The sequence below is a fragment of the Lithobates pipiens genome, unplaced genomic scaffold, assembly GCF_037356315.1.
Source record: "Lithobates pipiens isolate NorthernLeopardFrog02 unplaced genomic scaffold, aLitPip1_a1.2 Scaffold_30, whole genome shotgun sequence".
Taxonomy (NCBI): Eukaryota; Metazoa; Chordata; class Amphibia; order Anura; family Ranidae; genus Lithobates; species Lithobates pipiens.
The window spans coordinates 140596052-140621430 of record NW_027507791.1 but is presented as its reverse complement, the minus strand read 5'-3'; the positions used below and the strand labels follow the sequence as shown (position 1 = coordinate 140621430).

General features: G+C 41.6%; 1 protein-coding gene across 2 annotated transcripts in view; it reads right to left on the bottom strand.

Annotated features, from left to right (window-relative positions):
• The window catches only part of EXD1 (exonuclease 3'-5' domain containing 1), a 618256-nt gene that overhangs the window by 260785 nt on the left and 332092 nt on the right, over nucleotides 1–25379 (bottom strand). For both annotated transcript variants that reach the window (XM_077464920.1, XM_077464919.1), the window contains one exon: nucleotides 13584–13645. In XM_077464920.1, the coding sequence (XP_077321046.1) occupies nucleotides 13584–13645 (62 nt within the window). The remainder of the gene's footprint in view (nucleotides 1–13583; nucleotides 13646–25379) is intronic.

Here is a 25379-nt window from a genome sequence, read left to right as displayed (position 1 = left end):
CGGAAAGACCCTAACTGAATCAGTTTTAAGGGTCTGATACATCCGGTCATGCAAGGACAGGGAGACTGGCTCCTCTCTGATTTCGAGCGTCTCATAAATTACCCCCAGTAAGGCATCAACCTCCTCGAGTGAGAGCCTGTATCTGGGAGAGCTTGACCCTTGAACAGGAACATCTCTGGATGATGCCGCCTCACTTAGGCCATCCAGAGAATCAAGTTCCTCCTCCTCTGATTCGTCACCTACAACTGGGGTGGAAGCAGAAGGGACTGCGGCTGGTTTTGGGGTTTCAAGGTTCGCTAACATTGCTTTGATGGACTCCATTTCTTTCTGTACTCCAGAAATCAAATCCTTACAAGCTCCCGTAGCTTCCTTATAGACCAATTTGTCTATGCATGGTTTACAAAGGGGCTTAGACCATCCTTCTTTTAATTTAGCCATACATGAAGGACATCTCTTCTTCCCCCCTGACCTCTCTGGTTCTTTGGGCAGAGCCTAAGGCAAGAGAAGGAGAGAAGAAGGAAGGGAAAAAACAAACAAGCCAACGTCAGCGAAACCTTTAGCAAAATAGGACGCCTTCACCAAACACCTATGTGCACCCCACCAACCGCTAACAGGATTCGCAAGACTCTTTAGTCCGGATCCTGTTTTGAGAGAGAGAGGGAGGGAGGAAAAATACACCTGGACCATTTCAAAATGCCTTTGCATTGATTAGTCCATTACTCCCCCCCCCCCTCTCTCCCAGCCCTGTAGGTACAAGACACCTCTGTGTTTGCCTACCTGAGCTGGTTCGGCTCCACTGCCACTCTCCACTGCATCCATTTCGTTCAGAGCACGCCTGAAGGCTTCCCCTCGTAACGGTGATGAAGCGATGCAGCACGAACGCTTGAAGCACGCGCTTAACCGCCTGGAGGTTTTCCTTCGTAATGGCGATAAAGCGATGCAGTGCGAACGCCTCGTGGCTGCGGCTTTTTATAATAGCCGCCAAGGTCCCGAACGTCCACGCTCGCCGCGCGACCCGGAACCGGTAGTGGATTGCCGGAAGTCCTCTATCCTCCTCCTGTGATGCACAGGCCGGAACTCGAAGCCTGTGCCCGCCCCCCGCCTGACTTCGCGCCAATTTAGAACCTATTGTCAGGCGGGGAAACGAACGCCCTCCCCGGGCTTCAGAAGGAAAACGCCGGTTCGAAGCTGCAGTCAACCCGACCGGAGGACTTCAAAAACGTCCGTTTACCAACAGGTAATCCGAACTCCTTCCCCGTCTCTTATGGGCTATCCCACCGTCAGGGGAAGGGGAGCTCCTGATCCAGCCTCCTCCTCCGGTGGAGGAAACACAAAGACTGAAGGGGAAGGGACGGAGACCGCCCTTTAAAGATCTGGTTTGTGTTTCCTGCCTCTGGAGGTGGAGCCTATCTCTCTAGTGCTGTCCTGGACAGACGACTAGAGAAAATAAGATCAGAAACAATAGAGATATAAAAAGTGATATATCGGACTGAGCAAGAGCACTCGGACAAATGAAGGGAAAGACACCGAAGTCAGGAGCTATTCCAAAATCACCCCGGCGGAGCCTGGTTATAAGCCCCGGTCCAATGAATAAATACGTCACACAATCTGGGGGAACGGAGAAACAACAACCTGAAAAACAACAAACAAGAAGCTCCCAAGCAGAAAATAAAGATAAAAAGGAAAAGGAAAAAAAGGATAAGGAAAAAAGAAAGCAGCAAGCACAAAACAATTCTTTACAGGATCAAGATGTACCGCCGGAGGTGGAGACAGAGCAATTAGTAGAATTAGAGTAGGAAACAGAAGGTACACAGACCTACCCAACTCAATACGAAAAACCCTCATCTTTGCCCACAAAAAAAGAAATAATTTCTATGTTTGCAGTGCTGGAAAATTCTATGAAAATGGAAATGGAAAGATTACATAAGAATCTCGCCCATATATTGGAACGAGTTGAAAATATGGAAAAAAAAAGTGAAAAAAGATGCAAACATAATAAAGAAATCAGAAGCAGAAATAGTATTCCTAAAAAAAAGCACATCTAGAACAAGCGTATAAAGTAGAGGACCAGGAAAACAGGGACAGAAGAAAAAAACATAAGAATACGCGGAGTCCCGGATACTTTCCAGCGAGAAGATCTAACAGACGTAATAAAAAATATATGCAATCCATTGATGAATAAAGATATAATTAGAGGTCGACCGATATGGGTTTTTCTCGGGCCGATGCCGATATTTAGAAATCATGGCGGCCGATAGCCGATATATGATGCCGATTTTTTTTGGGCCGATATGTTAGGCCGATTTTATTTTATTTATTTTTTTTCCTTTTTTATTTATTATTATTTATTTTTTTAATCCCCCTTGATCTAACACACCTTTCCCACTGGGGCGTTTTTCAGGCGCTTTTGGGCTAAAAATAGCGCCTGTAAAGTGCCTGCAAAACGGCTCCCCCTGCAGTCTGTGTGAAAGACAGAGTGCTTTCACACTGAGGCGATGCACTGGCAGGATCTTAAAAAAAAAGTCCTGCAAGCAGCACGTTTGGAGTGATGTGTACCGCTCCTCCACCACTCCTGCCCATTGATATGAATGGGCACCACTGCCGAAGCGCATGCAATGCGATTTGGCAGCAGTGCTTCATGGGCGCATTTAACCTCTTCCTTGGCCGCTAGCTGGGTTATATTTGCCCCACTAGCAGCCAAAAAGCACCGCTAAAATGATGGTAAAGAGCCGCTAAAACTTGCATTTTAGCATCAACGCCTGCCCGCTCCAGTGTGAAAGCAGTCTTCATAAGTGATACAGAAAATTTCTTACATTTAAACATAACAAACCTCCAATCAGTTTACTTGTATGTATGATTTAGATTAAAAAAAATAAACCTATATATTAAATAAAAACAGGTAGTCAAAACTTTTGGACGAAAAAAAAAATGGGCTAACTTTACTGTTTTTATTTTATTTTTATTTTTTAAATAGTGCATTTGAAAGACCTCTGTGCAAATGCTGTGTGACATAAAATATTGCAACAACCGCTATTTTATTCCCTAGGATCTCTGCTAAAAAAATATATATCATTTTTGGGGGGGTCTAAGTGATTTTCTGGCAGAAAATACAGGATTTTTACTTGTAAGCAACAAGTGTCAGAAAAGATTTAGTCTTTAAACTGAGAACTTCTACACACTGAGATGACTTCATTCATTCAAGTGTAAACATTGTATCATTTTGTTCTTTTCTTGGCAGGCTGCCCAGAGAGGAGGAAAGGGTTTCTATGACGACTCAGGCAACTTACACTGACTTCTACAGAAGTCATTTCAAAGTCCCGCTGTAGTTCTAAATCGGCTTTTTATCAGCACAATCGGCCGATGCCGATTATTAAAAAAACGGCAAATATCGGCCGATATATCGGTCGACCTCTAGATATAATAAACCCAATAAATATCGAAAAGGTTTATCGATTAAGGATACCCAAGGATTTGCCACGGGACACGCCACGGGATGTAATAGTGCGTTTTCAAAATGAAGAAGACAAATATCAAATATGGAGGAATATAAGAGCAAATGCACCAATAGAATATGAAGGAAAGATCATACAGATGTTCCAGGACTTATCCCCAGATACCTTAAGGAGAAGAAGAGAACTAAAACCGCTATTAGGGGTGCTGACTGAGAATGGGGTGCAATATAATTGGGATTTCTCAGCTTGCCTAATAGGCAGAAAGAATGGTCGGACAGTAAGACTGAGACAGGTTGAAGACATAACAGAATATTGTAAAAAACTTGATATTCCAATACCAAGGATGTAGACTGGGGGTAGGGGCGGGGGGAGGGGGAGATGGCTGGGGTGACGGGTCCCCCTCCCCTCTCCTGTAATGGGGGAGGGGACGGGGATAAGTGATTATGGTCGGAAGGGCGTAATGGCTACTCTGTCCATGTCCCCCTGGGTCGTTTCCCCTCGCTCCATCCCTTTCTCTCCCCTCCCCCCCTTACAGGAGGGGGGGGGGGGGGAGACGGTGGGAGGGGGACGGGGCGGAGGTGGGGGGAGAAGATCATCCTGGCATGTCGGGTAATCGTCTCGCAAGTAATAGGCGAAATGGATGGCGACACGGCCGAACAGAATTCCACCCTAGGACTTAGGGACAAATGGAACAAGGAGGTTCCTGATAAGAAATCCCAGACCATGGGGTCAAAATTACATCAAATGAGGGGGCAGGGAGGGGGGTGGGAACGAAGAGGGGGAAATGCTGTTGGCCCAAAACCATTAAATGAAATAAGAGTATATAGACTTGTCGGATGGTAGAACTTAAGATAGTAACATATAACGTGAGAGGAATGAATGCTCCCAAAAAAAGGTACAATATTTTTTAAGAGTTGGAGGGATATCTGGCGGATATTGTTTTTTTTTTACAGGAGACACATCTACCCCCGGACATTAATACCCGGTTAAATACAAGAAGGTTTCCAACCTGGTACTACGCAGATTCCCCGATTAAAGGATCTAGGGGGGTAGCTATTGGAATAGCATACAATGTTAGATGGTCTTTAGAAGGGATGAAGGTAGACCCAGAGGGGAGGTTTCTACTTTTAAAAGGAAACATACTTAAGAAAAAATATACATTAGTTAATATCTACTGTCCCAACAAGGGCCCAAAAAAATACCTGAATGGGATTTTGAATATTATAGAGAGCTATAAAGAAGGCCAAGTGATATTAGCAGGAGACTTAAACTTTACTATGAATCCCGAAATAGATAGCATGTCATATGCTCTCCCCCAGGAAATTAAACAACACAGAATATTAAAAAGAAAATTACATACACAACAGCTCGTGGATGCATGGAGAACATGTAATTTGGGCGTAAAGGATTACACGTATTACTCTTCGGTTCACGACACGTACGCGAGATTGGACTATATACTACTAGACCATGAAATTTAGGAAAATGTAATAAAAATACAGATAGGAAACATCACTCTATCGCAGGGGTTGACAAATTTGCTTGGAATCTAGGAGCCAGCTAAAAAAGTTAGGAGCCGGGTCCGTGACGGCGATCTGGACCTGTCCCTGGCCTGACATGGAGACGAGTGAGGGGAAGATAGCTCCCAGCCCCTCATCTGTCTCCAAGTCATTGCCCATAGCTCTTAGAGGGACATTTTATTTATTTTTTTCAAATGACAAATTTTTTTTAAATTGCATTTTAGTGTAAATATGAGATGTGAGGTCTCTCTGACCCCAGATCTCATATACAAGAGGACCTGTCACGCTTTTTTCTATTACAAGGGATTTTTAAATTCCTTGTAATAGGAATAAAAGTGACACACTTTTTTATTTTTTTTAAAGAACAGTGAAAAAAATAAAAATAAATGTTAAAATAAAAAAAAAAATATTTTAAACGCGCCCTGTCCCGCCAAGCTTGCGTGCAGAAGTGAACGCATATATGAAAGCGGTGTTCAAATCACACATGTGAGGTATCGCTGCGATCGGTAGAGTGAGAGCAATAATTCTAGCCCCAGACCTCCTCTGTAACTTAAAAAGTGCAACCTGTAGAATTTTTTAAATGTCGCCTATGGAGATATTAAAGGGTAAAAGTTTGTCGCCATTCCATGAGCGGGCGCAATTTTGAAGCATGACATGTTTGGTATCGATTTACTCGACGCAACATTATCTTTCACAATATTAAAAAAAATTGGGCTAACTTTACTGTTGTCTTGTTATTTTTTTTTTATTAAATACATTTTCCCCAAAAAAAGTGCGCTTGTAAGTCCGCTGTGCAAATACGGTGTGACAGACAGTATTGCAACGACCACCATTTTATTCTTTAGGGTGTTAGAATAAAATATATATATAATTTTTAGGGGTTCTGAGTAAAGGGAAGGAAGATAGGCTGGCAGGCAGGGAAAATTAGCATTGCATCCATTAGCATTGCTGGTTGTAATTCCAACGGCCCCCACAAGAGGGCGCCAGATTCCAGAAGGAACCATAGGATCGTAGAAGGCCTCAAAGCCGGGGGCTAAATTACCGGCCGCCGGCGGCGACAGCATACCCCCAGCTGTGCTGCCCCAGGCACCAGTTCGCTAATTCTAGTCGCAAATGCGACCTGGCGCCCGGGTTTTGTCGAGCCCTGCTCTATCGGACCACGCTCCGGTGATAGTCAAAATCAGACAGTGCGAAATGGAGCATAGAAAAGGGACCTGGAGACTCAATGAGGCTCTGATTGACAATGAGGAAACTGAGAACAGCATAAAAACAGAGATAGAAAAATATTTCAAAATAAACGACACAACAGAAGTCTCTAAAGCAACTCTATGGGAAGCACACAAAGCCCTAATTCGAGGCAAATTAATTTCCATAGGTGCTGGGAAAAAAAAAAGCGAAATGAGATTTAATAATTTAAAAAAAAACTCTATGAGTTAGAACAAAAACATAAGAGACAACTAGATAAAAATACATACAAGGAGATCACCCAAAAACGTGCACAATTAAATGATATGATAGAACAGGAGCGAAGAAAAGTGTACAAAAACGTAGCTAAGGAAAGATACCTGTGGGGGGAACAAGATGGGGAAACATTTGGCAAGATTAGCACGTGAAAAAAAAAGCCTTAAACTATATTGAAAAGATTAAAGACAAACCATGGGGAATTTAAATTTAGAACATTGGAGATAGCACAGGCTTTTAAAACATACTACAGAGCCTTATATTCAATTAGAAGCACTGAGACAGAAGAACAGAAGCAGAATAGGAAAGCTAAAATCCTAGATTACCTAAGGGAAACAGATCTACCTAGAATAACGGAAGAAATGGCCAAAAGCCTAGCCGAGCCTATCAGGCCAGATGAAATACATAAAGCAATAAAGGAAACACCGAATGGGAAAAGTCCAGGACTGGACGGCTTTACTTAGGTATTATAAGAAATTTCAGCAGCAATTGGTCCCAGAACTATGTAAATATTGGAATAACCTGGGAGAGGATGAGGATATGAGGAAAGAATCGTTATTGGCGAACATAACAGTAATACCAAAACCAGGCAAAGATAAATCCATTTGCTCTAATTACCGGCCTATAGCGTTGTTGAACACGGACACAAAGCTATATGCGAAGGTATTAGCAACAAGAGTAAAAAATCTGATGCCGGAACCAATTAACAGGGATCAGGTAGGATTCATCTCAGGGAGGGACGAGATAACAGCCTGAGAACTTTGCTACTCATAGGTAAAGATAAGGAAAATAAGCCCCCAATGGTAATAGTATCGATCGATGCCGAGAGTAGATTGGTGTTTTATAAACGGAAACTCTTCGGAAAATAGGTCTGGGTCCAAAGATGCTGAAATGGATAAACAATCTATACACACAACCAAAAGCTAGAATAGGGGTAAATGGGAGTATGTCATCCGCTTTCGAAATGCTAAATGGGACAAGACAGGGATGTCCACTTTCGCCCCTTCTGTATGTGATCGCCCTGGAGCCATTATTTGCAAAGATTCGTAATAACGTCAATATGGGGGGAGGGTTAAGATGGGGGGAGAAAATCATAAAGTGGCGGCATATGCGGATGACATACTCCTATACATAACAAATCCCAGACTGTCCTTACCCAGTTTAATAAAAGAAATAAGGGAATATGGTGCTTTTTCAAATTTTAAAATAAACCCTATAAAAACAGTAATATTGAATATAGGCCTAGATAATAAAGAGGAGAAGATATTACAGCAGGAATTTCCCTTTACATAGGAAAAAAAAGAAATAACATACTTGGGTATAAAAATAACAAAGACGGTCCAGGAACTATATCAAGCCAATTATATTCCACTAGTAAATTAAATCAAAACAGTGTTAAGGAAAATAAAAAAGGGATCAATCTCATGGATGGGTAGAATCAATATGTTGAAAATGGTGGTTTTACCAAAAATCACCTACAAACTCCAAATGCTTCCGATTAATATCCCAAATAGTTTCTTTAACCACTTGCAGACCGGACCATTTTGCTGGTCAAAGACCAGACCACTTTTTGCGATTCGGCACTGCGTCGCTTTAACTGACAATTGCACGGTCATGCGACGTGGCTCCCAAACAAAATTGACGTCCTTTTTTTCCTACAAATAGAGCTTTCTTTTGGTGGTATTTGATCACCCCTGCGGTTTTTATTTTTTGCGCTATAAACAAAAATAGAGCGACAATTTTGAAAAAAACGCATTATTTTTTACTTTTTGTTATAATAAATATCCCCCAAAAATATATAAAAAAACATTTTTTTCCCTCAGTTTAGGCCGATACGTATTCTTCTACATATTTTTGGTAAAAAAAAAAATCGCAATAAGCGATTGATTGGTTTGCGCAAAAGTTATAGCGTTTACAAAATAGGGATAGTTTTATAGCATTTTTATTAATAATTTTTTATTATTTTTTTTTTTTACTAGTAATGGCGGCGATCAGCGATTTTTATTGTGACTGCGACATTGTGGGGGACCCATCGGACATTTTTGACACATTTTTGGGACCATTGTCATTTATACAGTAATCACTGCTATATAAATGAAGTGATTCCTGTGTAAATGACACTGGCAGTGAAGGGGTTAACCAGTGGGTGGCAGTGTAGGGGTTAAGTGTTCCTAGGGGTGTGTTACTAACTGTGGGGGGGTTGGGCTTTCATTTAGTGAACACTGATCTCTGCTCCAATCACATGGAGCAGAGATCAGCGTCACTAGTTGCTAGGCAGAATGGAAAAATGCTGTTTACACAGCATTTCCTCCATTCGGCCGCTCCGTGAGACGATCGCGGGGATGCCCGCGGCGATAGAGTCCGCGGGTCCCGCGACCGGACTCACGGGGGTCCCGACCAGCGCGCTCCCGATGGCAGGGCGGCATTGAATATTGGACGTACCTGTACGCCAATATGCCTGCCCGTGCCATTCTGCCGACATACATCGTCGTGCGCTGGTCGGGAAGTGGTTAAAGTAATAAAAACACTTTTTTAAAAATTTATATGGCAAAATAAAAAATCTAGGATAAGTTATAATATATTAACTAGAAAAAAAAAAAAAGCAGGGGGATGGCATTGCCAGACACATCTAGATATTATCTTGCAATTACTTTGGCGAGATTGGTGGAGTGGGCTAACATAGCCACGACGAAGAGGTGGGTAAAAATGGAAGAATCACTTATAGGTACACAATTACAAAAAAATATTTGGATCCCGCCAAAATTTAGAATGGTAGTAATAAGGCTCATGAAATCACTTTAACGACACTTAAATTATGGGATGCACTACACCGGAGAAATAAATGGGTATATAACTCTCCATTAATTCCACTAGAGGGCACAGATTTTTTCATCCCAGGAAGGGGCACACAATTAGGTAAACAAATGAAAAATGCTCAGTTAAAGGATATCACTTGTGGAGGGGATTTAATGTCAAAACAAGATATAATAAAGAAGCATAGTTGGCAAAATCTAAAAGAATGGCAATACCTACAGATTCAACATTTCGTTAATTCAATCCCAAAACCTATAAGGGACGAGAATACTTTAACACCAAAAGAAAAGCTTTGTAATTCCAAGGTAAAAGTAAAGCACTGTATGTCAAGAGTACACAAAATTCTTTCAGAAATAGAGGTCTGAGAAGGCATACCAGCTATAGCAAAATGGGAACAGGATATGAGTACAAAAGTAGACGAGATGCAGATGTATCGGATACAATGTCTATGGAAGTTAACTATAAGTGTATGATGAGATGGCAAATGACAGCGGATAGAATAAATAGAATAGACCCCTCTAGATCCATACAGTGTTGGAGGGAATGTAAACTACCCGGAACAACATACCACATATGGTGGGAATGTCCAGAGATAAAGCAATATTGGTATAAAATATTAGACTACATAGAACTAATAACAGGGGAAAAAATACCATATAGTCCCTGGGAATGTCTGTTTTATGGGGTAGAGGAAAAAAGTGGTAACCAACATTTAAAAAAAAATAGATCAAAAGGAAAAAAAAAATGTTGATACCTTTTGCTCAATGCGGCAAAAGCTTTGATACCCAAAAACTGGTTACAAGTTAAAAAAAAAAAAAAAAAAAAACAATTAGAGAATGGATAAAGAGAATTGAATTTATTAACAATATGGAACACTTAATCAAAATGGAAAATAATCAAATGAATAGATATTGGGCAACATGGGAAAAGTGGAGATCATTCAAAAAGACTGAAAACTACATCCAGGCATTAGCGGAATAAGTAGAGGATGGCGGGCCAACAGAACGCGGGGTGGACGGGAGGGGGGGGTGGGAGATAGGGGACATAAGGGAAAGAAGATGGGAGATAAGATGAATGTTGAATTTAATTAAGCTGAATATATACGTACTGTATAAGACAGTTTTCTCTGTTTGTATTTCATTCTTCCTTTGTCTGTTTTAAAAATTAAAACCAATAAAACTTAAATAATAATAAAAAAAAGTACTATTTTTTCTTACGTTAAAAAAAATGTATTGGATGAAAAATGAGCAAAAGGTCTGTTTTTGCATGAAAAAAAGTTTAAGGATTCTATCCAACAGATGTAAAAAAACTGATGTAAAATCAAAACATAATCTGTTTTCTTTGAAAAAAAAGTGACTGAAGTGATGAAACAAAATGGCCTCAATGTGTGAAAGGGGTCTAATGTGATTACATCTCTCACAATTTTGTAAATATTTTATTATATCTTTTCATGTGACAAAACTGAAGAAATTACACTTTCCTACAACATAAATTAGTGAGTGTGCAGCTTGTATAAGTGTAAATTTGCTGTTCTCTCAAAATAACTCAACACACAGCCATTAATGTCTAAACCAATGGCAACAAATGTGAATACACCCCTAAGTGAAAAGGTCCAAAATGAGCCCAAAGTGTCAATATTTTGGTGGCCACCATTACTTTCCAGCACTGCCTTAATCCTCTTGGGTAAGGAATTCACCACAGCTTCACAGGTTGCCACTGGAATACTCTTCCATTCCTCCATGATGACATCATGGAGCTGGTGGATTTTAAGAGACCTTGTGCTCCTCCACATTCGGTTTGAGTTTGCTTCACAGATGCTCAGTAGGGTTTAGGTCTGGAGACATACTTGGTCAGGTCATCACCTTTACCCTGAGCTTCTTTAGCAAGACATTGATCGTCTTGGAGGTGTGTTTGGGGTCATTATGTTGGAATACTGCCCTGTGGCCCAGTCGCCAAAGGGAGGGGGATCATGCTCTGCTTCAGTATGTCACAGTACATGTTGGCATTCATGATTCCCTCAATGAACTGTAGCTCCCCAGTGCAGGCAGCACACATGTAGCCCCAGACAATGACACTCTCACCACCATGCTTGACTGTAGGCAAGACGCATTTATCTTTGTACTCCTCACATGGTTGCAGCCAAACATGCTCGACACCATCTGAACCAAAAAAGTTTATCTTGGTCTCATCAGACCACAGGACATGGTTCCAGTAATCCAGGTCCTTAGTCTGCTTGTCTTCAGCAAACTGTTTGCGGCTTCCTTGTACATCATATTTAGAAGAGGCTTCCTTCTGGGACGATAGCCATGCAGACCAATTTAATGCAGTGTGCAGTGTATAGTCTGAGCACTGACAGGCTGACCCCCCCACCACTTCAACCTCTGCAGCAATGCTGGCATCACTCGTATGTCTATTTCCCAAAGACAACCTCTGGATATGATGCTGAGCATGTGCACTCAACTTCTTTGGTCAATCGTGGCGAGGCCTGTACTGAGTGAAACCTGTCCTGTTAAACTGCTGTATGGTCGTGGCCACCATGCTGAAGCTCAGTTTCAGGGTCTCTAGGCCATCTTCACGTAAAGCAACAACACTTTTTTTTTTAGATCCTCAAAGAGTTCTTTGCTATGAGGTACCATGCTGAACTTCCAGTGACCAGTATGAGAGTGAGCGATAACACCAAATTTAACACACCTGCTCGCTATTCACACCGGAGACCTTGTAACACTAATGAGTCACATGACACCGGAGAGAACAAAATGGCTATTTGTGCCCAATTTGGACATTTTCACTTATGGGTGTACTCACTTCTGTTGCCAGTGGTGTAGACATTCATGGCTGTGTGTTGATTGTTGTGAGGGCATAGCAAATTTACACTGTTATACAAGCTGTACACTCACTACTTTACATTGTAGCAAAGTTTAATTTCTTCAGTATTGTCACATGAAAAGATATAAAACATTTACAAAAATGTGAGGGGTGTACTCACTTTTATGCGATACTGCAGAAAGTCACAGTTACATAGATACCGGTAGTTGCTCAGTTAATCAGGTTGAAAAAAAAAAAAAAAAAAAAAGACACACAGAAAACCTCCATATACACTATATTATAAACATAGTTGATCCAAAAGAAGGCAAAAAACCTCAATAAAAGGCATGGTCCAATTTGCTTCCGTGGGGGATGAAAAATTCTTTCCTGATCCACTAGGAGACAATCGGATATTCACTGGATCAACTACCCCCTGTGTTATTACCTCAAAAAATTTGCATTCAGTTATATTTTGTGCATTTAGGAATGCATCCAGCTCTTTTTTAAAACAAGCTAATGAGCTGGCCAGAAATAGTTATTCGAGGGAGGATATTCAACATTTTCACAGCTTTTTCTGCATGTGAAGGTTAAAGAATAAGTTTACCTCTTGAAAAAGGTTACACCTGCATAAGGGGTGAAACATTAAACAAGTTCCAGCACCTGCAGCCTCTCCCAGTGATAGTGAGTGGGGGATCTTCTCCCAGAACCCACAGCTGCCATTTGAAAATAATATGCAAGGGTGCACCCACACAGCCGCATCATGCATTCAGTTTCCTGTGGATGACTTCAACTCCAAGTATCATCAGCGTTTGCAGTTGACGGCTTTTTGTTCTTAATGGACTGCAGGGTCGCTGATGTGAATGTACAGTATGTAAAGCATGTGTAAGTTGGCAGCACTATATAAATGTTTTATAACACAGGTTTGATTCAACAGCAATATCACTTTTCAGGTGAACAGATCCCCATTTATTACCTTAACTGTATGTTTAGCTGGATATGTATTCGGGGGAGGGGTCAGGTTTTACACCTTACATGGGCCGATTTGCTGCAGTCCAAGCCTAAAATGTCCTAAGTTGCCAAACATTCATATTATTCTACTATTAAGCCTGGTACACACCGGAAGATTTCTTTGTTCAATCCAGCGGGATGAATGAAAAAAATAAAAACTGAGAAGGTTGCTGTATTAACTATGCGAAATTAGTACAGCGATCTCCCCTGCTGTGCTATTGTGTTCTAACAAGGGGACTGCCCCCCCCTGCCAGAACACACTGGTCAGCGCTCGCAGCCTGCAAGTCGGCTTCTGTCGGACAAGAAGATGTACAAATGGGCCGAAAGTTGTCTGGTAACTGCCGAACCGACTGTTTTCAAAAGATTTTTATCCCTTGTGTACCCAGCATTACATCTAAAGAGAAATACGATCAAACGCCTTCAATTTAAACTACATAATCTGCAAATTTTGTATTGCATTTATAATTTTATGAAAAGCACAGAATACATGTGTAACATAATATCAATGCTTATAAGAACTTACTGTTGGTTGAAATATAGTCTGGAACTGGTCTATCACAGTATAATTCACCTCTTCATTATCAACTGTAACAACAAAATACAATTTGTTTGGTCCAAGATGTTGATTTTATGTTTCAGTCACCCACCTAGCAAAGGTGTGATATTAAAAATGAAATTTCAATAGAAGATCACACAACTGATAATCCGTCTACACCCCAAGCAATCAGCTTCTTGTTATTTACAGCTCTAGGATACAATAAATCTTTCAAGCAGCATTACTTGCTCTCCCTTGAGTAAAGCAAAAGGATCCACAAACAACAACCTAGTAAAGTGGTTTAGCCTCATCTGCTGTATTGTGATAATGCTTTATAAAACTGAATAGAATGTAAAATTCATAAGTATTACCATCTTGCCTTTCTACCAAGAAAGCCAAATAAATCTGTAAGGCTACTTTTCACACTGATCCAGTGCAAAAACACCTATGCTTTTTTGCTGTGATTTTGCGCGTGCGGTATTTAACCACTTCCCGACCGCTGCACGCCCGATATACATCAGCACAATGGCAGCGGTGGGCAAATGGGTGTACCTGTACGTCCTCGTTAAGAGTCGGGGCTCTAAGGTGCGCGCGCGCCTGCCGCGTACAGCGTGATCGTGCCCCCGGGACTGACGAACTCTAGTCCGCTGATCTCCCGGTGATTGTGTCACGGAGCCACAGAACGGGGAAGTGCCTATGTAAACAAGGTATTTCCCCGTTCTTCCTTGTGTCATGACATAGATCACGGCTCCCTGTCATTGGAAGCAGTGATTGATGTCATTCGAGTTGAAGCTGCCCCATGGTTAGAATCACTCCCTAGGACACACTTAACCATTTCATCGCCCCCTAGTGGTTAACCTCTTTCCCTGCCAGTGTCATTTACACAAAATAGTGTCAAAAGTGTCCCATGTGTCCGCCATAATGTCACAGTCCCGATAAAAATCACAGATTGCCGACATTACTAATAAAAAAAAAAAAAAACTTATAAAAATGCCACAAAACTATCCCATATTTTGTAGACGCTACAACTTTTGTGCAAACCAATCAATATGCGCTTATTGCGATTTTGCTCACCAAAAATATGTAGAAAAATACATATCAGCATAAACTGAGGGAAAAAAAAGATTTTTTATATATTTTTGGGGGATAATTATTATAGCAAAAAGTAAAACAAATTTAATTTTTTTTTTCAAAATTGTTGCTTTTTTTGTTTATAGCCCAAAAAAAACGCAGGAGGTGATCAAATACCACCCAAAGAAAGCTCTATTTGTGGGGGAAAAAAAAGGACATCAATTTTGTTTGGGTGCAACGTCGCATGTGCAATTGTCAGTTAAAGCGATGCAGTGCCGAATCTCAAAAAGTGCTCTGGTCAGGAAGGGGGCAAAATCTTCTGGGGCTGAAGTGGTTAAAGGACTAGTGACTCAAAAACCACACCAAAAACCACAAAGTAAGCGCAATTTTGCAGTTTGTTTCCTTTTAGCTTTAACACTGTTGGAGCTCTACTAGCCCCCTACACTTAAAGCTCTATAGCTTCTAAAGCTCTATATTACTTAAGGCATGAGAAAGCACTGATTGGTGGATTATCCCACCAGGTTTGCCTGCGTATATTGTTTTGCATACTATGCACAGTAAGTATGCTTCTTCCCTATTTTCTACTAGCTGTTACCTGCCTTAGGAGATCACATTTGTACAGTGCTTTCTGGCTTGGATGCTTCCTAAGGGTTATTTTTTTTGTGGGGGGGGGCTCCCGAGTGAGGGGCAGACACATTCACATGTTAGTTTTTGTCTACACTATTATTGATTGTTACATTCTCATTTCTGATACATTATTCGCAGCTGTATTTGTTTTTTAAATTTTTATTGTTTTCATGTATATATTAGACTGCAAGCTCCTGAAGAAGCACTTAAGGACACGTAACATGTAGCGTTTTCTTCACTACGTCTCTACCACCAACCAGCTGCTCCTTCCATTTGATATCATCTCATTTTTAATCATTGATCGATCTGTTCCGCTGTTGTAATAGTTGGTTGTGTTAAGTGGTGTGAGCATCGTTTAGACCAAACACCATGTTTTTTTTGTTTTTAACATGCCATGTCAATAATGTGTATTTTAAAGATTAACCGCTTAAGCCACAGACCATTTGGCTGGCCAAAGACCAGACCACTTTTTGCATTCGGCACTGCATCGCTTTAACTGACAATTGCGCGTTCGTGCACAGTGGCTCCCAAACAAAATTGACGTTCTTTTTTTCCCACAAATAGAGCTTTCTTTTGGTGGCATTTGATCACCTGCGGTTTTTATTTTTTGAGCTATAAACAAAAAAAGAGCAACAATTTTGAAAAAAAAAAAAAAAGCATTATTTTTAACTTTTTTCTGTAAAAAATATCCCCAAAAATATATTAATTTTTTTTTTCAGCTTAGGCCAATATGTATTCTTCTACATATTTTTGGTTAAAAAAAAAACACAATCAGCGTATATTGATTGGTTTACGCAAAAGTTATAGAGTCTACAAATTTTTAATTTTCAAAGTTTTATGGCATTTTTCGTAATAATTTTTTTTTTTTTTACTAGTAATGTTTCCAATTATTTTTATTACATTTTTCACATTAAAAAAATCTAACATACTTTGCAAAACAATTTGCAAATCATTCATAATAATACTCAACATTTTCAAGGTACACAAATACATAGAAAAATTACATTAGGTACTTGAATAGATTGATCCTTTAACATATGTTTAGATACAAAAATTAATCTACACCACGGCATATCCTCTTAATTCTCCTGGGCCGAGTTACTAACTATCAAAAAAAAAAAAAAAAAAAAGAGGAAAAAGAGGGAAAACCTGGAAGCATACCCATTCCCCTATCAAAAAAAATAAAAATAAGAATTAGGGAGGTATGGAGAATTGCGCATCCTAGGGGGGAGGACTTTACATATTATATATACACTCCTCCTACTCAAGAATTGACTATATCTTCCTGGATCACCAGCTTTTATAAGGGTTAAGGAAAGTGGAAGTGAAATCAATAACCCTTGCGGACCATGCCCCGGTTATGGCAACCTTAGACTTAGAGGACATACCGGATAGGCAAAGATCATGAAGGTTAGACGAATCTCTTTTATATGATCATAATATATTCAAGGCCCTAAAAATAGATCTGAACTTATTCTTTAACCACTTGCTTACTGGGCACTTAAACCCCCCTCAGTCCCAGACCAATTTTCAGCTTTCAGTGCTCTCACATTTTGAATGACAATTACTCAGTCATGCAACACTGTAACCAAATGATTTTTTTGTCCTTTTCTTCATACCAATAGAGCTTTCTTTTGGTGGTATTTGATCACCTCTCGGTTTTTTATTTTCTGCGCTATAAATGAAAAAAGACCGAAAATTTTGAAAAAAAATTAAGTTTTCTTCGTTTCTGTGGCCAAAATTTAGCAAATTAGCAATTTTTCTTCATAAATTTTGGCCACAATTTATACTACTACACATCTTTGGTAAAAATAACCCAAATTTTTGCATATTATATGATCTGTGTGAAATTTATAGAGTCTACAAGCTATGGTGCAAATCAAAGATTTGCAAAAAAAGATCACATCTGATGTACTAAGGCCTATCTTCATTCTTGAGACCCTAACAAGCCAGGAAAGTACAAATGCCCCCCAAATGACCCCTTTTTGGAAAGTAGACATTCCAATGTATTTAGTAAGAGGCATGGTGAGTTATTTTAAGTTGTAATTTTTTCCCACAATTCTTAGCAAAATTAAGATTTTTTTTTTTTCACAAAATTTTCATTGTAATAGCTTATTTCTCCCACACGGAATGTGCATACCACAAATAACACCTCAAAATACATACTCCTACTCCTCCTGAGTATAACGATACCACATGTGTAAGACTTTTACACAGCCTGACCACATACAGAGGCCTAATTTTGAAGTAGCACCTTCAGGCATTCTAGGAGCATAAATTATACATTTCATTTCTCAACCACCTATTACAGTTTTGAAGGCCCTGGAACACCAGGGCAATGGAAACGTCCAGAAAATGACCCCATTTTGGAAAGCTAACACCCCAACGTATAATCTATGAGGTATAATGAGTCTTTTCAATGGTTCATTTTTTTCCAGAAGTTTTCGGAAAATGTGGAAAAAAATGAAAACGCATTTTTTTTTGTCCGTTTATAAGATATTTCCAACGCATAGCATTTACATAGCAAAAATAACACCCCAAAATACATTCTACGACTCCTCCTGAGTATGGCAATACCACATGTGTGAGACGTTTACACAGCCTGGCCACATACAGAGGCGCAACATGCAAGAAACACCGTCGGCGTTCCAGGGACACATAGCCTGCACATACCAAGAATTACACCCCCAAATACATTATGCTGAGCAAAGGGTAAAGAAAAGATTACCTGTGGTTTTAGAAGCGCTGTTGTCCACAGGAGGATATCACTGGTCCAGGCAGCAGGCAGGGACTTGGTCAGCAACAGCGAACACAGTTTTTCAGGCAGCAGGCAGGGATACTGTCCATATTACAGTCCAGGGTCAGTGCAGAGATGTCAGCAGTGCCAAAAATATTGGTCCTGGTAGTAGGCAGGTCCTTGTGGTGTGGTCAGTGCGGCATGATGGCAGTAAGTCCTACAGGCAGCAGACAGAAGTAGAGCCTCGTTCAGGACAGAATGGGGATAGGGGTAGAGGCTTCTCCCTCCCAAATCTCTTTGAAGCCTCCGAGTCTCCAGACCCTAATCTAGTAATAAGAAAACAAAGAAAATTGTATTCTTCCAGAAAAACTATACTGGAGCCCCTCACATATGTGAGACCCCGTGTTGAATCCCACTAGTCCAGTTGCAGAATACAAGATCAGTCCAAGAGGCAGGCAAATATCATGGTCAAACAGTCCAAGGTCAGTTCCAGATCAGGCAGAGATATGTACAGAATCGTTAGGCAGAAGCATGGTCGAATAACAGTCCAGGGTCAGTTCCAGATCAGGCAGCGGTATGTACAAAATCGGCAGGCATAAGAGTGGTCAAATAACAAGCCAGGGTCAGTTACAGAGCAGGCAGTGGCATAAGGGGTGTGAAGGTGTATGAAGGCAGGAACTGAGGATTATGTTTACCATACTTCACTAAAAATTTATTGAAGTATGGTAACGCCGAAAACAGTCGCCTATACAGAGGCCTGGTTGGGAAGGACATTCTGCACAATAATAAGAAAAACACAATAATAAGGAAAGCCCTTCCAATTCCTTTTTACGGTGCCACATGCTGGCGTCTTCTTCCGGTGAAGGTTGTGGAACAGGGACAGAGATGTGTAGAAGTTATCTACATACAGGTGGTAGCCTTTATCCAATAGGGGGTATATGAGGTCCCAAACAATTTTTCCGCTGGATCCCAAGTAGTCCGGACAATTAGGGGGCTGCAGCTGGGTGTCCTTCCCTTCGTACACCATGAATGAATATGTGTACCCTGTGGCTCGGTCGCATAATTTGTAGACCTTCACCCCATAGCGGGCCCTTTTGCTGGGCATAAATTGCTTCATTCTAAGCCTGCCGCTAAATTTAATAAGGGACTCATCCACACATGTGTTGGTCCGGGGTAAACAATTTGGGGAATGTTTCTGAAAAATAATGCAGTATTGGTCGAATTTTGTAAAGCCGGTCATAATTTGGATCATTTCGTGCAAGGCACTGGGAATTGTCACTGAAATGTAATAACCTCAAGATCATCTGATACCTGCTTCTGGGCATTACCGCGGAGAAGAGCGGTGAGTGGTGGAGGGGGTGGGTTGACCAGTAGGTACGCAATTGATTTTTTTTGTTGCGTCCCATATTAAATGTGAGGCCTAAAAAAACCTTGAACTCCTCCACCGTTAGGTCTCTCCATTCGTAGGGACGGGCATAACAAGAGGTCGGATTTTGCAAAATAAATTGTTGTGCATACAGGTTGCACTGGGCCACAATTGACGACAACCTATCCTCCGTAAAAATTAAATTAAAAAAATCTATTGGGGTAAAATTCTCCGTGTCCACCTGGACTCCTGGCTGGGCAGTGAAAGGGGGAACATTGGCCTCTCCTAAATTAGGAGGAAGCCACAAGGGGTTCTGAAGGGCATAGGGAAGGCCGGCATGGCTCCTAACGCTTTGGGGCTGAGATGACACCCCACTGGTACTTGGCCTTTCTTGCCGGGGCACTGCAGTGCTGGTGGACGGCACTGCGGTGCTGGTGGACGGCACTACGGTGCTGGTGGACGGCACTGCCTCACTAGAACGCCTTCGTTTGATGGGCCGGATATCTTCCTCCTCGGATTCAGTCAGTGTTTCACTGCTGAGGACTGGCTCATAATTTATGTCGGGTTCGGAATCCGAATCTGAAAAGGAATCTGAAGAGGAGAGCTCCCCGTTGCTCTCGTCAGCCGTGGAAATAATTTGGTACGCCTCCTCAACGGAAAAGACTAGTTTAGCCATGGTAGCACTGATGGGCACTGATGAGGTGGCACAGATGTGCACTGATGAGGTGGCACAGATGTGTACTGTTGAAGCAGCACAGAGGTGGCACAGATGGGCACTGATGAGCCGGCACAGATGTGCACTGATTATACAGATGGGCGCTTTTGAGGTGGCACAGATGGGTGCTTTTGAGGTGGCACAGATGGGCGCTGCTGAGTCGGCACAGATGGGCGCTGCTGAGTCGGCACAGATGGGCACTGCTGAGTCGGCACAGATGGGCACTGCTGAGTCGGCACAGATGGGCACTGATTTATTGCACAGATGTGCAGATTTATTGCAGATGTGCACAGATGGGCACTGCTGAGGCGGCACAGATGGGCACTGCTGAGGCGGCACAGATGGGCACCGATTGGTACAGATGAGCACCGATTGGCACTAGCGGTGCACAGATGGGCACTGACGGTGCACAGGTGGGCACTGGCAGGGTAGATCTGGGCACTGGCAGGGTAAATATGGGCACAGATGGCAGAAAAGTTTTTTTTTGTTCACTTACAGTATCTCTCTCCTCACACGCTATCGCTGTGTGAGGAGACAGATTCGGCAATGGGTGATGATCTCATTTGTTTACATTTGAGATCATCACCCATTGGAGGCGGCGATCGCGCTGTAAACGGCCGCTGTGATTGGCCCTTTACAGCGATCTGTGATTGGCTGTGTCCAGGGGACACGGCCAACACAGAGTTTCCCCGATGCGCGCTCCCGGGAGCGCGCGGGGAGCTCTTAAAGGGGACAACGTCAATAGAAGTAGTCCCGGAAATTGAGATCCGCGCTGTAGCCGTCATTTGACTATAGCGCGGATCTCAAGTGGTTAAAGAAAATAATGTAGAGAATATTGCACCAACTGTACTGTGGGAAACCCATAAGGTATTTATGAGAGGGAGATTGATAGCGGAAGTAGCTAAGAGAAGGAAAATATGGACAGCGCAAAAACAGATCCTGCAGGAAATTCAGGAGTTAGAACAGCTACATAAAGGGCTAAATGATCATAAAATAATGGTTGCGGGAAGCACTGAGGGACCTGCTGGAACGGGACACCAGGCGGGTTTTTTTTTTAAGGCAATACAAATTTGGCAAACCTGGGAGACTACTTGCAGGGGTAATTAAACCTAGAAGAAATTTTAATTACATTGCAAAAGTTAAAGATAAAAAGGGAATGATGAAACACTCAACTAGAGATATCAGTAAAAAAAATTCAGAATACTATCAGTTATTATATAAAATGAACGACAGCCAAGATTCTGAGGATAAACTAAACAGAAGTAAAAACAGTATCTTCGGAAGATAGAACTACCAAGTATAACAGAAGAAGATTGAAGTAAGATTGATAGTGATATTTCTAAGGAGGAGATATAGAAGGCAATTAAAAATAGCAAGAGTGGGAAAAGTCCAGGGCCAAATGGGTATACGTCATTATATTTTAAAAAGATTATAGGATACCCGACACCCTATTTTCACCTATATATGAACTCCATCAGGGGAGGAACGGAGATATGCAGGGAAGCGCTGGGGGCCTACATAACAATCCTGGCAAAGGAAGGGAAAGATCCAACACTACGCTCCAGCTTTAGGCCAATTTCCCTGATAAACGAGGATGTCAAAATTTAGGCAAGGATCTTGGCCGAAAGTTTGAAGCAGTATATGCCAGATTGCATAGAGAGGGATCAGGCAGGCTTTGTCCCAGGCAGGGAAGTAAGGGACAATATACTAAGAACAACCCTCTTAATGCATGAAGCAAAAAAGGGAAGGAAATCTTCCCTTTTCCTATCAGTAGGCGCTGAAAAGACATTCGATAGGATAGATTGGGAATATATGCTGCAGACACTATATAAATTTGGCCTTGGCCCACGAATGCTTAGAGGGATAGAGGCTCTATATTCCAACCCCACAGCTCAAATCCAGGTGAATGAAACGTCGTCAGACACATTTACGTTCTATAAGAGGACGCACCAGGGATGCCCACTCTCTCCCTTGCTTTTCGTGTTCTCTCTAGAACCCCTTTTGGTATCTATAAGAGTAAATTATGAAACTAAGGAAATAGAGGTCTCTGGGCAAGAGCATAAGATCTGCGTTTGCAGATGATATTATGCTTTATATAACGAATCCCAAGCAATCACTTCCAAGGATCCTGCAGGAACTGGATGAATATGGGGTGGTTTTTAATTTTAAGATCAATAGGGAGAAAACGGAGATATTAAATGTCTGTGTCCCCCCCAAGGGAGAGAAGATAACTTAGAGCTCTTTCCCCTTTGTGTGGAAAGAAAAAGGATTAAAATATTTGGGAGTGTTTCTATCAGCATCAATAGCATACTTATACCAGGATAATAGTTTATCTCTCATGAATAAAATTAAACAAGACCTGAAAGGATACCCTGCACATAGATTGTCTTGGTTCGGTAGGATAAGTAATTAAAATGATGATCCTTCCAAAAGCACTATATATTTTTCAAAGCCTTCTGATCAATATCCCAGGGGCTTATTTCAAAATTATTAGATCCCTGATCCAGAAATTTGTATGGAATAGAAGAGGAAGCCTTATTTCCTATAAAATAATGAGTAGATCTAAGGATAATGGGGGGGGGGGGGGGGGGGGGTATTCCTCCCAGATTTTCAGAAATGCCATATAGCAGCAGTATTGAGGAGCTTTCTGGACTCTGGTCTATAATGCCCCATATAAAAAATGGGTATCAACGGAAGATAACGAGTAATGTTGCTCTGGGTCAGATCATCTGGATTCCAATGAAGTACAGAGGTCTCCCCAGAGAAATGGCTACAATTACAACTGAAACACTAAGAGCATGAGATACGGTACTTAAAATGTACAACAGGGCAGAATAATAGCCCTTTGATGCCCTTAACAGGAAATAAATTACTTTCCCCCGGGGAAAGAAAATAAATAGTATTTAACCACTTGGCGCCCATACTACGTCTATTGACGTCATGGGCTTTCAGTGGTTATATCTGAATGATGCCTGAGGCCACAGACGACTTTCAGCCGGCGATTCCCTGCACCATAAGAATGATCATAGCGGCTGTTCCGCCGCTTGATCGTTCTTACGGGCGGCGGGAGGGGATGCCCCCTCCTGCTGCCCTCCGGTGCTTGTACCAACTCACCGCTTCCATCGGTGAGTCTGACAGGATCCGCCGGCCCCCGCCAGTTACCATAGAGATTTCCGGCAGACCAGATCGTCCCCGGAGTCTCTATGATCGTTCGGAGGCCGGGCGCGAGGTTATGACGTCACGCCCGGCCTCGGTATTCAAATTAACGGCGCCGATTTGGCAGGGAAGCCATGATCATTTTTTTATTTTTTTTATTTTTTATTCTTCCCAGCCTAGAGGTGAGATATGGGGTCTTCTTGACCCCATATCTCACTGTAAATATGTCCGATCGTGCCATATTCCTATTACAAGGGATGTTTACTAAAAAATAAAACTAACAATAAAAAAAATAAAAAGTGAAAAGCACCCCTATCCCCGTGAGCTCGCACACAAAAGCGAACGCATACGCAAGTCCCGCCCACATATGGAAACGGTGTTCAAACCACACATGTGAGGTATCGCCACGAACGTTAGAGCGAGAGCAATAATTCTAGCTCTAGACCTCCTCTGTAACCTAAACATGTAACCAGTAAAAAAATGTAAAGCGTCGCCTATGGGGATTTTTAAATACCAAAGTTTGGCGCCATTCCACGAGCGCGTGCAATTTTGAAGCGTGACATGTTGGGTATTTACTCGGTGTATCCTCCTCTTTCACATTATGCAAAAAAATTGGGCTAACTTTACTGTTTGCTTTTTTTAAAGCATGAAACTGTTTTTTTTCTGAAAAAAACATGTTCCAAAAATTGCTGCGCAAATACCGTGCAAGATAAAAAGTTGCAACGACCGCCATTGTATTCTCTAGGGTCTTTGCTAAAAAAAATATATAATGTTTGGGGGTTCCATGTAATTTTCTAGCAAAAAAATTAGGAATTTTACATGGAGAGAAATGTCAGAATTGCCCTGGGCGCGAAGTGGTTAAAATGGACCCATACGTATCCATTAAGACTAAGAGACGTGCTAAAAGCAAACACCTTGTGCTCAGTAGCAGAGCTACGAGAAAAATACGGTACAGCAATCCCTTCCCAAACCCCTCCATTCAGCTGATAGCTTAATTCCCTGGGAAAGAATGGTTGACCAAGGGGGGATAAGTAGACAAGTTAATAAAATAGGTTCTATGCAATATGAACAGCTGCAAGTCTGTATGAAGGAGAGACTGAGATGGCTGGCATAGACTGCAAACAGAGTTCCCAGTCCTCACCTCCAATCTCAGTCTTGCTCCCACCTACATCTGCATGAAAGTCTAGCTGCATCCTGTGTCCTTGCAGAAAGGGTGGTGTATACAGTATCTACAAAATCATGCCCTTTTTATTCTGTGTGGTGAGAATATTACTTATTAAAGAATGCTCAGCGAGTCTGCACGGCATGGCAAAGTTAAAGATAACTGTAAAATTTCTGTCTTGGCAGCACAAACTCCATCTGTAGGTACAAGAAGTACTTCAAAGTAGCCTGGCTGTACAATTGTAAGATGTAACAAATACCCAAGGTCTCCCAGGGTTGAAACCCCTCCAATTTATATAGTTCAGTATATCAACAGTTGTGCCACACTTGTGTAATTGATAGAAAGCCTGTCACACCCAGACTATGATTGACGGGAAGCCCAGAGCTTTTTCAGTAGAAATATAGTGAACATCGAGGTAAGGTAACGAGGTAAGCCAACCTCAAGTTGAGATATAGCAGGGTGGGTTTTTGATTCGTAAAATAACTTGGGAATTGGATCCATCTGGTCCAACTCTCCCCAGTCCCCTAAATGCTGGAGCTGCGAGGCCAGAAAAGAAAATCTGCTATTGGGTACCGCCAGGCCGCCCTGATCCTTACTGTATTTTAATGTAGACAGTTTAATTCTAGCTATCTATCTTCTTTTTCCAAATGAGGCTCCTAAAGAGTGTTGAATGGGTGTGAACCATCTATGAGGAATTCATTGCGGGGAGTTGGAGTATGCACAATAGTTAGGGGGGGCTCATACCATTTTAATAAGATTAACTTATCCTACGACCGAGAGGGGAAGCTTGCACTAAGTTATGCATTTGTCTTGCAATTAAGTGATAATAGGGAGTAGGCTAAGAGAAAAGAAGTAGACTATTTGGAGAGATTGGGCACAGTCTGGCAGTGGAGATGTCAGCTCATCTAAAGGCAAGGAGGGCTGATTTTCCTCAAGTTATGGAGGAACCA